Raw genomic sequence first — 12,264 nt, 5'->3', positions numbered from 1 at the left:
AATTATTTTACTAGCAGTATATGGTTTTAAGAGGATTTATTTGTAATTATTATCGATTCAATTTGACCACGCACCTTTATTTTTATTTCCAATACTCTATATATCCCGTGCTTATGCACTGACACATTCTAGTTTTTTCAATAAAAAAATACACCATTATGTAAGCAATCTTTTTTTGTCTCTATTCCTATAAAAGTATGGGCCCCAAGTTATTGTTTCGCCCAAAGGCCACCAAAAAGTCAGGAACAACCCTGATTAGATTATTACTACGTATATGTCTATTTATCATCTAAATCACGATTAAATGAAAACAACCATCATCAACTCAGATAAACACAGTTTCTAAATGCAGAAAATATTTTCTTTATGCAAAACTTGAAAAGTCGATTATACCCCTGATTTTTATATTAAAAAAGAGAAAACCTTTTTCGTTTACCAGGCATATCAGCTCCTTCATCATCTCCCTAACTGTTCACCTTCCATTTATGCAAAATACAATTATCTCTAATTTTGAATAAGATAAATTGCTTAAACGTCCTTATGGAGAAAGAAACTAGTTTTTTAAATAAATAAGTTTTATGAATCAAAGATTAAAATGGTTGGTTAAATTATACGAAGGTAAAATTTTTCAATTTACAAACAACCAAGCTAATTGGCAAACACAACAATGAACAATTGTCTATCATAGTATCATTAGTTTAAGAATGAGTAAGGAGAGTCTATTGGAGTTTTCCAAGGATTGTTTTGTCACTCTTGCGCGATTAACACCTTAACCAGTGGCCACTGGCCCATATTTAGCGGTGATTTCTTCAACCACCTTGAAAACGACATCTGAAAAATTATAGAGCGTAATTTCACGATTGGGGTATCTTTCTCCCTATATTTTATTTTTCTCCTCTTCTTTCAATTCTTGTAGCTCCAAATCTCTGATCTTTTGTTCTGTTTTGTTCACCAGTTTGCATTTTTACCCCACCAAACAATGGACGATTGACTTGTAAAAGAGCATGCAGTTGAGATGCAAACTGTGAATTTCTTTTCCTTTTGGGTAGTTTTTAATTTTACATTTTGCACGAAGATATTATTTTCTCCAATTAATAACACCCATAATAAACTAAACCGTATATTACCCGAGTTAATAATAAAAAATCACAATTGGTTTTTTTTTTCCTCGAACATTTTTTTATAAGTACGGAGTAGTATCTTAAAAAAAATACTCCCTTCGTCCCGGAATACTTGACCTGTTTTCCTTATCGGGTCGTCCCTTAATACTTGACCTGTTTCTAAAAATGGAAATATTCTAACAATATTATATTATTTCTCATTCCACCCCTATTAACCCACCTACCCCCTACCCCATACAAAAAACAATTAAAAATTCAACCCCTACTCTCCCCCAACCCCACCTCTTAACCCACCTCCCACTAACTACATTAAAATAATACCCCACTATCAACTACTACCTATTAAATTAAATAAGTCAATTCAAGTCCCTTAAACTCTGTGCCGGTCAAACCGGGCCGAGTATTCCGGGACGGAGGGACCTAATAAATAATACTCCCTCCGTCCCAAAATTATCTTCCTGCTTTCCTAAACGAGCGTCCCAAAATTATCTTCCTGTTTCTAATTATAGATGTATTAACTTTTCACTTTACCCTTGTTTGGGACCACTAAAATTAAAAAAAACAAGGAAAACTAATTTAATAACACAAAAATCAGAAAAAGAGGAGGGGACCATTTGATGAAAAAATGTCCCCATATTACCCCTATTTGTGTTGAATCTGTGTGCTTTAAATCTGAGCATTTTGATTGGTTGAGAATAAATATTATTGTATTCTTATTGGTTAAACTATTTTGATTAGGATCCATGTGCAAAAGAGGAGGGGACCATTTTGCTTATTCCAACACAAGTACAATCCAATCATTAGACTTATCCACTCCAAATATTTTTCTTAAAAACCGTGAAATTGGTCAAACAAGAAGATAATTTTGGGACGGAGGGAGTAAATAAAATAAAAAATAAAAAGCAGTTTCTCTCTCCTGTACCATGAGGTCCCTCTTGCCCACCCAAATATCTAGTGATCTGGTCTTGAAGTTAACCGTCAAAGGCAGATGAGAAAAGACTTAAAACTGACTAAACAACTAAAATTTGTTTCATTAACCCACTTAAAATACAATTAATTTCAAACCCACTTTGATTAAAATTCTTCCAACTTCAATGGTGTGTTACTTCGTGGAAGCTTCACTCCACATTGACAGAGCAACCCATCTTCCTCTTCCTTCATCACCAACGACTCTTCTTCCTTCTAAATCTTGAAATTTATTTCACTTCAACACCCAGTTGCATTTTAGCTGTTTCAATCAATCAAAAACGAGAAAACCTATCAAAAAAGAAAGTGTCTTTTTTTGTGTGGGACTTTTCTCGTTTTCGAGCTCTTTTGCTTACTTTCATGCTCAAGGGACAAAAGAACAAAAACTCCAAGCACCAGTTTTGCCAAATATTATTTGCTGGAGGTAGTTGAACTTGTTCCTGTTTAATTTTTTTTATACATCTATTTTTGTTTAGTTTATGATTTGGGATTTGGTTTACTTTGTCAGATTAATACTTATTTTGACTTTGATTTTGTTATTGGGTTTTTTTCAAGTTGATCTGATTTATTTAGCTTGTAGTTCAGGGTATCTAGATTTGATCACCATTGACTTCTAATATAAGAATGTAAATTTGCTTATTTTCGCGGATTTGTTTTTTTGTTTTTTTTTTGTTTTCATTGTTCAGTGTTTAAGGGTTAGTACTGGAGTTTGTACCTTACTTGCTTGGTCCAGTGGTTCTCTACTTCACAAAAAATTTAAGGGGTTGCTTGAGTTTACACTCATCTGCTATTCAATCTTTGAATGGCATTGGAGCACAATAGTTATCACATTGAACCCATAACTATGAACTTCTCGACCGCCATTGCAAGTTTTTTGCTTATAAATGTGGAAAAAGATCTACTAGTTGTCCAAGACTCTCTTGATCAAATGTTTATTTCGTTTGGAAATTAGTTTGATCAGTTTGTCTCTCGTCTCGTGTTTTCTATACATCTGTTGAAAGTATCTGTATGTGTATGTCAGATGTATGTTTTTGCCACTTTGTTAATGGATGATTTTTTTCTTTTTTTTGGCCATGTCAAGGTGCTTATTTTAGCCACATTGTTTAGTTTTGCAGCATTCTGAATTGGAGAACTTATTTGCATAACGTGATTGTAAGGTAATAATCCGATTTCTATTCTTTGGTGCTTGAGAGTGCTGTCTCAGTATACTTGTTCATGTTACTAGTATTCTGACTTAAGGAATTCTCTTCCTGTAGTTTCCGTTCTTCATCATCTTGCCTGAAGTTCCTGATAGAGTTCTATTTTGTAGCAAAGATTTGACATTTATGCGTTTATCAATTCCACTTTTGTATCATCAAATCATATGTTCTTCCTGCCCTACCTTGGTTTCAGAGCAATACTATCCACATGGTTTATTGAATAAAGCTGAAATTATGCGCTGTTGCTGAAATTCCGTATCCGAATTCTCTGCCGTACAATTTACTTTAGTTTCGTAACCACTAACCACATTAGCTGATACTTCCTTATATTAAAAAGCTAACATCCAACTGATGCCAACAGACTCACAGTAAAACATATGTTACTGAACGACAAGTTATAAATCCCTCAGAATTCATATAAAAGAACGATCTTGATTTGGTTTCATTACTCTGAGGTCTTGGAACAATCAACAACTTGAGATTCCTCAGGGGTGCATTGCCTTTAAGTACTACATGTGTTATCCCATTATGAAAAACGGGCTTATTTTATCAATTTTGGTTTTTGTAGATGGAACCAGCTGATGGAAAGTTGGACCTCGAGTTCGGTGAGGATATTCCGCTTAGCTCGTCAAAAGCCAGCAGAAAAGGGTTGCATCCTCTAGAATTTGAAACATCTTCTGCGATTCAAAGAGAAATCCCAAATTCACATTTAATAAAGAAGCTGCGTGTCAGCCCTTTCAACAGTATATACACTGTCCTTATAAAAGCTAAAATAAATGTGCTACTACCATTTGGGCCTTTGGCAATATTGCTCCATTACTTGACTGATAAACATGTAAGCAGCACTTCTTCATGTTACTCTGTCGAAAATCAATTGTTTTTTTTGTTACATTGTCCCATCAGCTCATTATTATGAAATCAAAATTAAGCGTGAATCCACAACATTTCTTTTGTTATAATTGTGTCGTTCCTATCACCCTTTTGTCACTCATTTAAAACTGAGGCATTCACTTGTCATAAGTGACAGCGTAAACAAAAGACATTATTTATTTTTGTGTGAAAAAACTGTGTAGAAAGAAAACTTCCATTGCACTGTCCATTGCCATTGCTTTCCCCGAGTCATCAAAGTTGACTTTATTGCAGTCTGCCAGTCTATTGACGTGCCTATTTTCTTTGTTATAATGATGGAAAGCATTCTGATTATTCCTATGGAATTTGTATGGATTCCAGGGATGGATCTTCTTTTTAAGCTTAGTGGGCATCACCCCTTTGGCAGAGCGTTTGGGTTATGCAACAGAGTAAGCTTGTTCTGCGTCATTGAGCTCGCTAATCTCTCAATTATGCAAAAAAGGGTTAATTATCTATGCTAATCCTTGATTTATGATGCAGGCAGCTTGCATTTTACACAGGTCCTACAGGTAATGATTACTTTTTTACCCGCCCTCGGATGTTCTTCCTCCATTCTTTATCTACTGCAACGTACGGGGGTAGGGCACACAAATATAGGAAAGGGGAAAAAGGGTGGGTATTGACCACTTGGCCCCATGTCGCTATGTAAAAGAGAAGATAGAGAGCAATAATATCCATTTAGGTGTCAAAGTTTTTCTAAATTAGAAACTTTGTAATTGATATTAAACTTTCAAAAGAGGTATATCTTGCAATAGAAAAAGAATGGAGGAATGATTAGATTTTGTTTTTATATACACTTGTGACCCCCTTAAATATTTATAATAATCGTGGTAATGTAACGTGGCATATTTTTTCGCTGCATTAAAATGGTGGACTAACTAGAATCATTGGAATCCAGTGGGCGGTTTGTTAAATGCCACTTTTGGCAATGCAACAGAGATGATAATTTCGATCTACGCATTGAAGATGGGTATGATCAGAGTGGTTCAACAATCTTTATTGGGTTCCATTTTGTCAAATATGCTATTAGTTCTTGGATGTGCCTTTTTCACTGGTGGGGTTGTTCATCATCCAAAAATCCAGAGTTTTGACAAGGTGAATATTTTCATACGTGAATTAACCATTAGTATGTGAAACCAGATGTATGATCTCTTTTACTCATACTTCACGATAACATATTATTTACTTGTGTAATGTTTCTGCAGTCTGCAGCCTTGATGAACTCTGGGTTGTTGTTAATGGCTGTGATGGGAATAACATTTCCAGCTGTGCTTCATTTCACACACACTGAGGTGCACCGTGGCAAGTCAGAGCTCTCTCTTTCAAGATTTAGTAGCGGCATCATGCTGGTGGCATATGCAAGCTACCTGTACTTTCAGCTAAGAAGTCAACACAATCTTTATGATCCTATTGACGGGGTAAGTTTGAAAATTCCATGTTTCTTTGCAGTTGATGAGGATATTTCATGTCTGATATATTTTTTTCTATGCACAACAACCACTTTTTGTGGTGTATGAGATATTTTTTGTGTCAACACTACTTTCTAAGGGGTAGCTGGCCAACCATTTCTCAAATTTATTGTGTGTTGTGTGACCCTTGATTTGAAATTACTTGGTTGAAGTTGGTTTCATAAGGAAAATCAATAGACTTTTAATCTTCACAGGTGTAACTTCCTCTGATGCATAATTTTTACGTCTGTGTGGTTCAAACATATAATGTTCATGAGCATTGACAATTGTCTTTGTGTAGAAGCCACATCGTAGCACTTCAATGGTGATTTGTTGAGACTTTTGCTGGGATAGGGAGGCTAAGACATGCACAGCCTTAAATAATTGATTGTCCAAAATGCTTTATGGTTATTATGATAACTTTGAAATATAAACTAAGTTCTGTAAATGGTTTAGGAAACGGTGACTATTCCAGAAGAATCTGATGATGAAGAAGCTCCTGAGATAACTTACTGGGAAGCAATTTCCTGGCTTGCTATTTTGACCTTATGGGTGTCAGTACTATCTGGATATCTCGTTGATGCTATACAGGTAGTTCCTTACATCAATATGTATATTTCTTTTAAAGGTACTTGTTAGTTGTCAATTTTCTATATGGTGTTAAGCCGTTAATGGATATGGTCTGATGATTCTGACGGATATGGGTACAAAACCTTTTTCTTTTTCAAGGAAGGGTCGGGGGGGGGGGGGGGGGGGGAGGGGTTAGTTCTTAACCAAACCAATGTGTTTTCTAAGTTTATTTTGTGTGTTGCTACTAGCCTACTCTGTTGCTTTCATATCAGTTGCTCAGTTACGTTTTGTTTTTTCTACTTATCTAGCCCCTTTTACGAGCTACAAGCCTACAAGGGGTATTCTGGCAAGTGAATATCGTAACCATTACAATCATCCCCACCTTCCTGTTGGAAGGCAGGGTCTAAAGACACAATAGAATTGCAATGACAACAAGCGCAAACCGGTGAAGGTTTGCTGTAGGCTTGGTTGAGGACAGGAGGCCATGGTCAGTGTTTGAGAAGGCTCGAGGTGCACCAAGGCGTTAGGGGTCATAGGGCCTAAGAGCAAAGTGCAGGTATGAGGCGCGTTCCTCATTGTGGCGTAGTTCTTAAAATTAAGGTTCTACGTGATTAAAACAGGTTGCAGACAGTAAGCTCTGGTGGCGTGAAGGAGGGAGTATATGTTGCAATGGAGCCATGGTAAACAAAGTAAAAAAATCATAGCAGAAGACAAAAAAACAAAAAAAAGAGATCATTGGCCTTTGCGCCTCATCCAAAACGCCTCATGCAGGCTTATGCTTGGACAGATTTTCAGACACTTCACTGCTGACAAAACAGTCTCTCAGACATCGTCAGAGAAAACATTTTACAAAAGCTGTCAAAAGTTGTTGATTGATAAAAAGGGATAGGAATGTGACCAGAAAACACCCATGTCAGAACCATAATAACCAAGCAACGTGAAGGACCTCAAAGGATTAAAAAAGAAACTGTTAAGAGATAAACTATCCAACCAAAACCTTGCTCCATGAGATCCAAAAAGTTGCTTCAAGGGGTAGGTCTCTGAAATGATAGAGTTAAGCTATATGTGATCTCCACCCACCAAGCTCTTCGGGCTTTCTACCTTTCTTCCTTTTCATGTCCAAAACGCTTAAATCTTATCTATCTGCAGCTTGTCTTCACTGGAGGATTTTTTATTTTTATTTTTTTTATCAGTAATCTAGTAGCCTTGAATAACCTTAGTTCTGATTCTGAAGAAGATTTGACTATAGGCAAGACTCCTTCCATCAAGAACAATCCTCTTTGGAAATTCATTTGTTATATTTGGTGTGAGTTGATGATTGTCAAATTAATGATTTCTATGATTTTGTTGACCTTTTTTCAGGGTGCATCCGACTCGTGGAATATGCCCGTTGCATTTATTAGTGTGATTCTACTTCCAATTGTGGGGAATGCTGCTGAGCATGCTAGTGCAATCATGTTTGCTGTGAAGGATAAGCTTGTCAGTGCTAAATCTCACTCTATACTCTATCTTATGTGTGTACTTTGGTAGCTCAAGATGATACTTAATAGCCCTTCTCCTTTAATGAGGGGAGGGGGGTGGTGTTTGTTTATTACGATAGTTATGATGCCAGATATCTGGCATAGGTCAACCATGTTGATTAATTTTGTGGTTAAATGGTAATGGATTATTATTGTGGTTAAAAGGTTTCCTCATGGATTATGTAGGACATCACACTTGGAGTAGCAATTGGCTCATCTACTCAAATATCAATGTTTGTGGTAAGTAGGCATAACTGATTGTCTATGATTAGTTGGTGGACATGATTTTCTGGAATGTGGTACAGGTCAATTTATACGTTTTATGTTATGCTTGTAATGCACTTTTAATCTTGAAAAGACTATTTATGAGCGTTGTTATGTGTTTGATTTGTTTGATAGAAGTCCACTGTCGTTATGTAAACTTCAGCAGTTATTTTCTTTTCTTGGTAATTTGAAAATGGGATTGTTTGAAAATACTCGTTAAAAATCTTTAAAGCTTATGCCAACCCATACTATGAGGAGACTTTGTGTGCAAGAAGAGATCCCACCCCTTTAGTGTGTGCATTATACTGCTTCCTGTGATATAAGTAAGTATTTCATAGAAATTGCTCAATCTAATCAAATAGCTATAAAAGCTTAAGGGCACTGATGATTTACCATCAGTGTTCTCGTGTTGTCTTTGGATCATCTGAAAGTTCTCTTCATTTTTTCAAATTACTTATGGTTTGACATTAATGAGACCCGTTGGTATTTGTGTTCTGGGATTGAGTGATTTTCAGGACTTTCTGGTCTGTTGTCACTTGTGCAGCATCAAATGCTGCCTCTTCTGTGTCTGTTATCTTTGCTGTTTATAGTAAATGCTCGTGTTCTTTTCTGCAGAACTGAATTTCATTATGCAAAGAAAGTATCTTTACTCAACTACAGACTCCTATGGAGGGATCACTTACAATGGCATTCTTGATTTTTCAGATTCCCTTTTGTGTAATAGTTGGTTGGATGATGGGCCAGCCAATGGATCTGAACTTTCAACTTTTTGAGACTGCTACTCTGTTTGTGACAGTTTTAGTGGTAGCGTTTATGCTTCAGGTTTGCCATCTGCTTTCATCTGTTTATTATTACTTTCTAATCAAGTTTGATTGTTGTGAAACATGGATAAAAAGCTTCAGTGACTGTATGGTCCTCATGGACTTATGGTAATATGTAAATGCAACAAGTAAATTTCTCCTTCCATTCCATAGCTACTGTCATGATTGTAAAAACTCAAAGCTCATGTGCTAGAAAATTTATCATCATTCCTGGTTATGAGTGCAACTGAAGATATATAATTAGGATGAACAAAAAAATAAAAAATAACAAAATAACAAATCAGAATGAAAATAACAAGGAACATAACGTGGAAAATATATTTGGTAGATGTAAATATAGCTCACATACGACAACGAGCCTGATAGTTCCATTAGTATGATATGGTAAAACAAGAGTTTTGAATAATTCAATTCCGAAAAGAAATTCTCACAAGGTAGGGAAAGGCTGGAAGGAGCCAGCTTTCTAAATGAGCCATTTGAATATTGTATGTTTGTGATCATGAGTAAACCCAACACAATTTAAAAATGGAGGCCATGAAGGGATATTTATAGGAAAACAAGCTACTCAATATACATAATTTCTTAAAAATCTTTGTCCTAAAATATATTACCATATTAAATATTTTGTCATCTAGAACGAGTCATGCCAAAAATTTGGATCAAAATTACTACCTCGTGTATGATTCTGGCAAAGATAGTCAAAGATGTAGATAACTAGATATGAGTTTCTATACCCATGTGTTGAGTTAAAGTTTCATAAGTTGACCTTGCAATTAATCCTCTAGCCAAATAAAATCCCTGAGATGACGAAAAAGAAATTTGAGATCCAAGTCGATCACACTCTATATAAGACAAGAGGCAACCATGCTTTATCTCCAAGGAATTTCGCGTATACCGAATTAAGCAATCCAACGAACTCATTCATTGGATAGAAGTAATCCCAAAGTAGGTTCAAATATCAAAATGCAAGCCAAATAAAGTCCCGAGATGACGAAAAAGAAACTTGAGACCCAAGTCTATCACATTTATAGTAAGACAAGAGGTAACCATGTTTTATCTCCATGGAATTTGCATATACCGACTTTAGATATCCAACGAACCCATTTATTGGATAGAAGTACATCTTCAACTATGTTCAAACATCAAAATGCAAACCTTACCCTAGATGATGGATACTAATTATTTTGTCAACTGTTGCAGGAAGGAACATCAAATTATTTTAAAGGCTTGATGCTTGTGCTGTGCTATCTTATTGTTGCGGCCAGCTTTTTTGTACATAATGATGCCAAGGAAGGTGCGTTATTAATCAATTCCCTATATTTGTTCTCACCATATGCCATTGATGATTCAACAGGGGATTTCATTGGTCATAATGTCTACCATATTAGATTATTAGGGATTGAAAAATCTTATTAATGAGCAAATACATTGATGACGTGAGGGTGAGTACCGAGTAGGGAGTGTTCCAATAGGAGGTTCTTAGGTTGATGCTTTCCCGAGGAAACGTTTAAACACTCTCCATCCTTGAGACGGGATATAAAAATCCTTACCTGATTTATGGAGTTTTAAAGTGAAAGGGATTGCGAAAATTCCTAATGGAATTCTCTTCTACGGATAAAGAACTAAAGACATAGAAGTTGATTAGTAAGCCGGACTAAATGGCGGTAATGGGAGCTTAGTTTTAAAAGGTGTGCCTTGGTCGTGACTAGGTTCAAGGCGCAGGTCTTGGCGCCTTAGCCGTTGCAGGCTAAGGTACCTACAAAAGGCACGCGCCTTATGCGTCTTTTCCAAAAGTTCAAGGCTCATCGCCTTATGGCGTAAGACTTCAATTGCTGACAAGTAATATTTTTTTTGAAAAAGGGCCAAAAACCACGTGACATTAAATTGGCTCCCAAAACAGTTAGAATTTATTATAATGAAAAGAGCAAAGATAATACGCCAAAATTTCTACCTTTTTTTCTTATCTCTTTCAGACAGCGACAGGCCATGTCAATCCCTACCTTTTGTTATTATAAAGTAACTGTTGTATGTAAGGTGTGACGCACTTCTTCTGATAATCTGAATAAAGAATCAATCCCCTTACTGCGTTTCTTTTACTCCTCCAAAAGGCTTTTATTTTTAGCATAATAATTATTTTATACCCCTTTGTGACAACAAGTATTGCTATTTTGATTTTTTATACTGAAAACAAGTACCACAAAAAAAAAATGTGCGCCTTTCCCACGGAAGGCCACGCCTTCGCCTTGAGCCTTGCGACTAGGTACCAAAGACTTTTGCGCCTTGGTGCACTTCTCGCCTTTTAAAACTAAGAATTTGTATTATAAATTTGTGATAAAACTATAGAAGTCACAACGATGCCCATGATAATGTTAAATTCACCTTAAACATCTCATTGTTTTCATAAATCTTTATTGTCATCTATTAGCAGCCTTCACTCATTAGTGGTTTATTGTTGATCTTCATGGAAAAAACAATGTTTATTGGAACACCTCTTGTTTATATAAAAAGGACATCTGAAAGTACACATCACTAACATTTTTCAAAATAAATTTGCGGTGGTGTAACTTTTTTTTCTTTCTGTTTAACAATTAATACTTAATATTTTCGAGTTCTTGGTATAGTTGGTTGCAATAGATCTTACAATTGTAATGGGGAACCTCTCCATCATTTTCTTGATGCTCCTTTGTTGACACTTTATACCTCAAGGTTGGTGTGTGTGCCATTGAAACTTTGACAATAACTCCTAGCTTGCTTCATGTAACAGATGAAAACTGAACTGAACCACCGATCAAGAACAAAGGAGTCTCATTTCCCAGGAAGAAGATGCTGCATTAAGTTTAAACCAGTGACGTTTTGTCATTTATACTCGCATTAATTGTATCCTGGATGCAAATGGTTTGGGTGTTCCATGTCACCTAGAAGAAGGAAAGTCCAGAAGGTTGGTTCTATTGCTGATTCGGGTGAAAAATGCCAATTTTTGTTGTAAGATGTCATTCTCTCTGCACTTGCAGGGATGTCTATAAACTGATCTTCTGTGTCAACTAGCTTTCATTTATGGACATGGTGGTGAACGTCGTCTAGTTATGGTGTTGCTTTGCTCTTGAACCGAAACTAACCCAAACGCAAACGTACTTTTCTGGGGATTAACCCATCAGGAATCTTACTAGTAGTAATACCGGGTACCTTTTATTTTTTTTCTTTTTCTTTTCATTTATATTTATTTTTTTTGGTTATAGAGAGCCATAAAAAGGCAAATGGTGTAAACTGTTTCTGAAAATGTCTTAGTTCCTACTAATTGTAGCGTTTCTTAAAAGAGCAATTTAAATGTTATTTCATTATATACTTGTATAAGACAGAAGCTATTTTAAAAAATTTAAAACAATTTTGGCGCTAAACAAGAAATTGCACCAGGAGAATTTTCTCAACAAGTTCAGTTGCTTCACAAA

At 35.8% G+C, this 12,264-nt stretch overlaps 1 protein-coding gene across 3 annotated transcripts; it reads left to right on the top strand.

Annotated features, from left to right (window-relative positions):
- The first annotated feature begins 2,142 nt into the window (after positions 1-2,142).
- LOC110785215 (vacuolar cation/proton exchanger 3) lies at positions 2,143-12,156 on the top strand. Of its 3 annotated transcripts, none has more exons than XM_021989653.2 (13): positions 2,143-2,511; positions 3,203-3,244; positions 3,855-4,121; positions 4,517-4,584; positions 4,676-4,704; positions 5,094-5,290; positions 5,401-5,613; positions 6,100-6,234; positions 7,576-7,692; positions 7,920-7,973; positions 8,703-8,819; positions 10,019-10,112; positions 11,583-12,156. In XM_021989653.2, exons 3-13 carry the CDS (start codon positions 3,855-3,857, stop codon positions 11,591-11,593), a joined length of 1,302 nt encoding a protein of 433 aa, XP_021845345.1. In that variant the 5' UTR covers positions 2,143-2,511; positions 3,203-3,244; the 3' UTR covers positions 11,594-12,156. The 3 variants fall into 3 exon arrangements, with proteins under 3 accessions (XP_021845345.1, XP_021845346.1, XP_021845344.1); XM_021989652.2 differs by having other exon boundaries at positions 2,144-2,511; positions 3,195-3,244; XM_021989654.2 differs by lacking the exon at positions 3,203-3,244.
- Positions 12,157-12,264: the final 108 nt, after the last annotated feature.

Source organism: Spinacia oleracea, chromosome 2, assembly GCF_020520425.1.
Source record: "Spinacia oleracea cultivar Varoflay chromosome 2, BTI_SOV_V1, whole genome shotgun sequence".
Classification (NCBI taxonomy): Eukaryota; Viridiplantae; Streptophyta; class Magnoliopsida; order Caryophyllales; family Amaranthaceae; genus Spinacia; species Spinacia oleracea.
This window is presented reverse-complemented; position numbering and strand designations above follow the sequence as displayed.

Excerpts from the sequence above, each read along its gene's own strand:
- LOC110785215 (XM_021989654.2), top strand. The coding sequence starts at position 3,855 with ATGGAACCAGCTGATGGAAAGTTGGACCTCGAGTTCGGTGAGGATATT. Across the intron at positions 4,705-5,093 it reads ATTTTACACAGGTCCTACAG|TGGGCGGTTTGTTAAATGCC; the intron begins GTAATGATTACT and ends ATTGGAATCCAG. Across the intron at positions 5,291-5,400 it reads AAATCCAGAGTTTTGACAAG|TCTGCAGCCTTGATGAACTC; the intron begins GTGAATATTTTC and ends ATGTTTCTGCAG.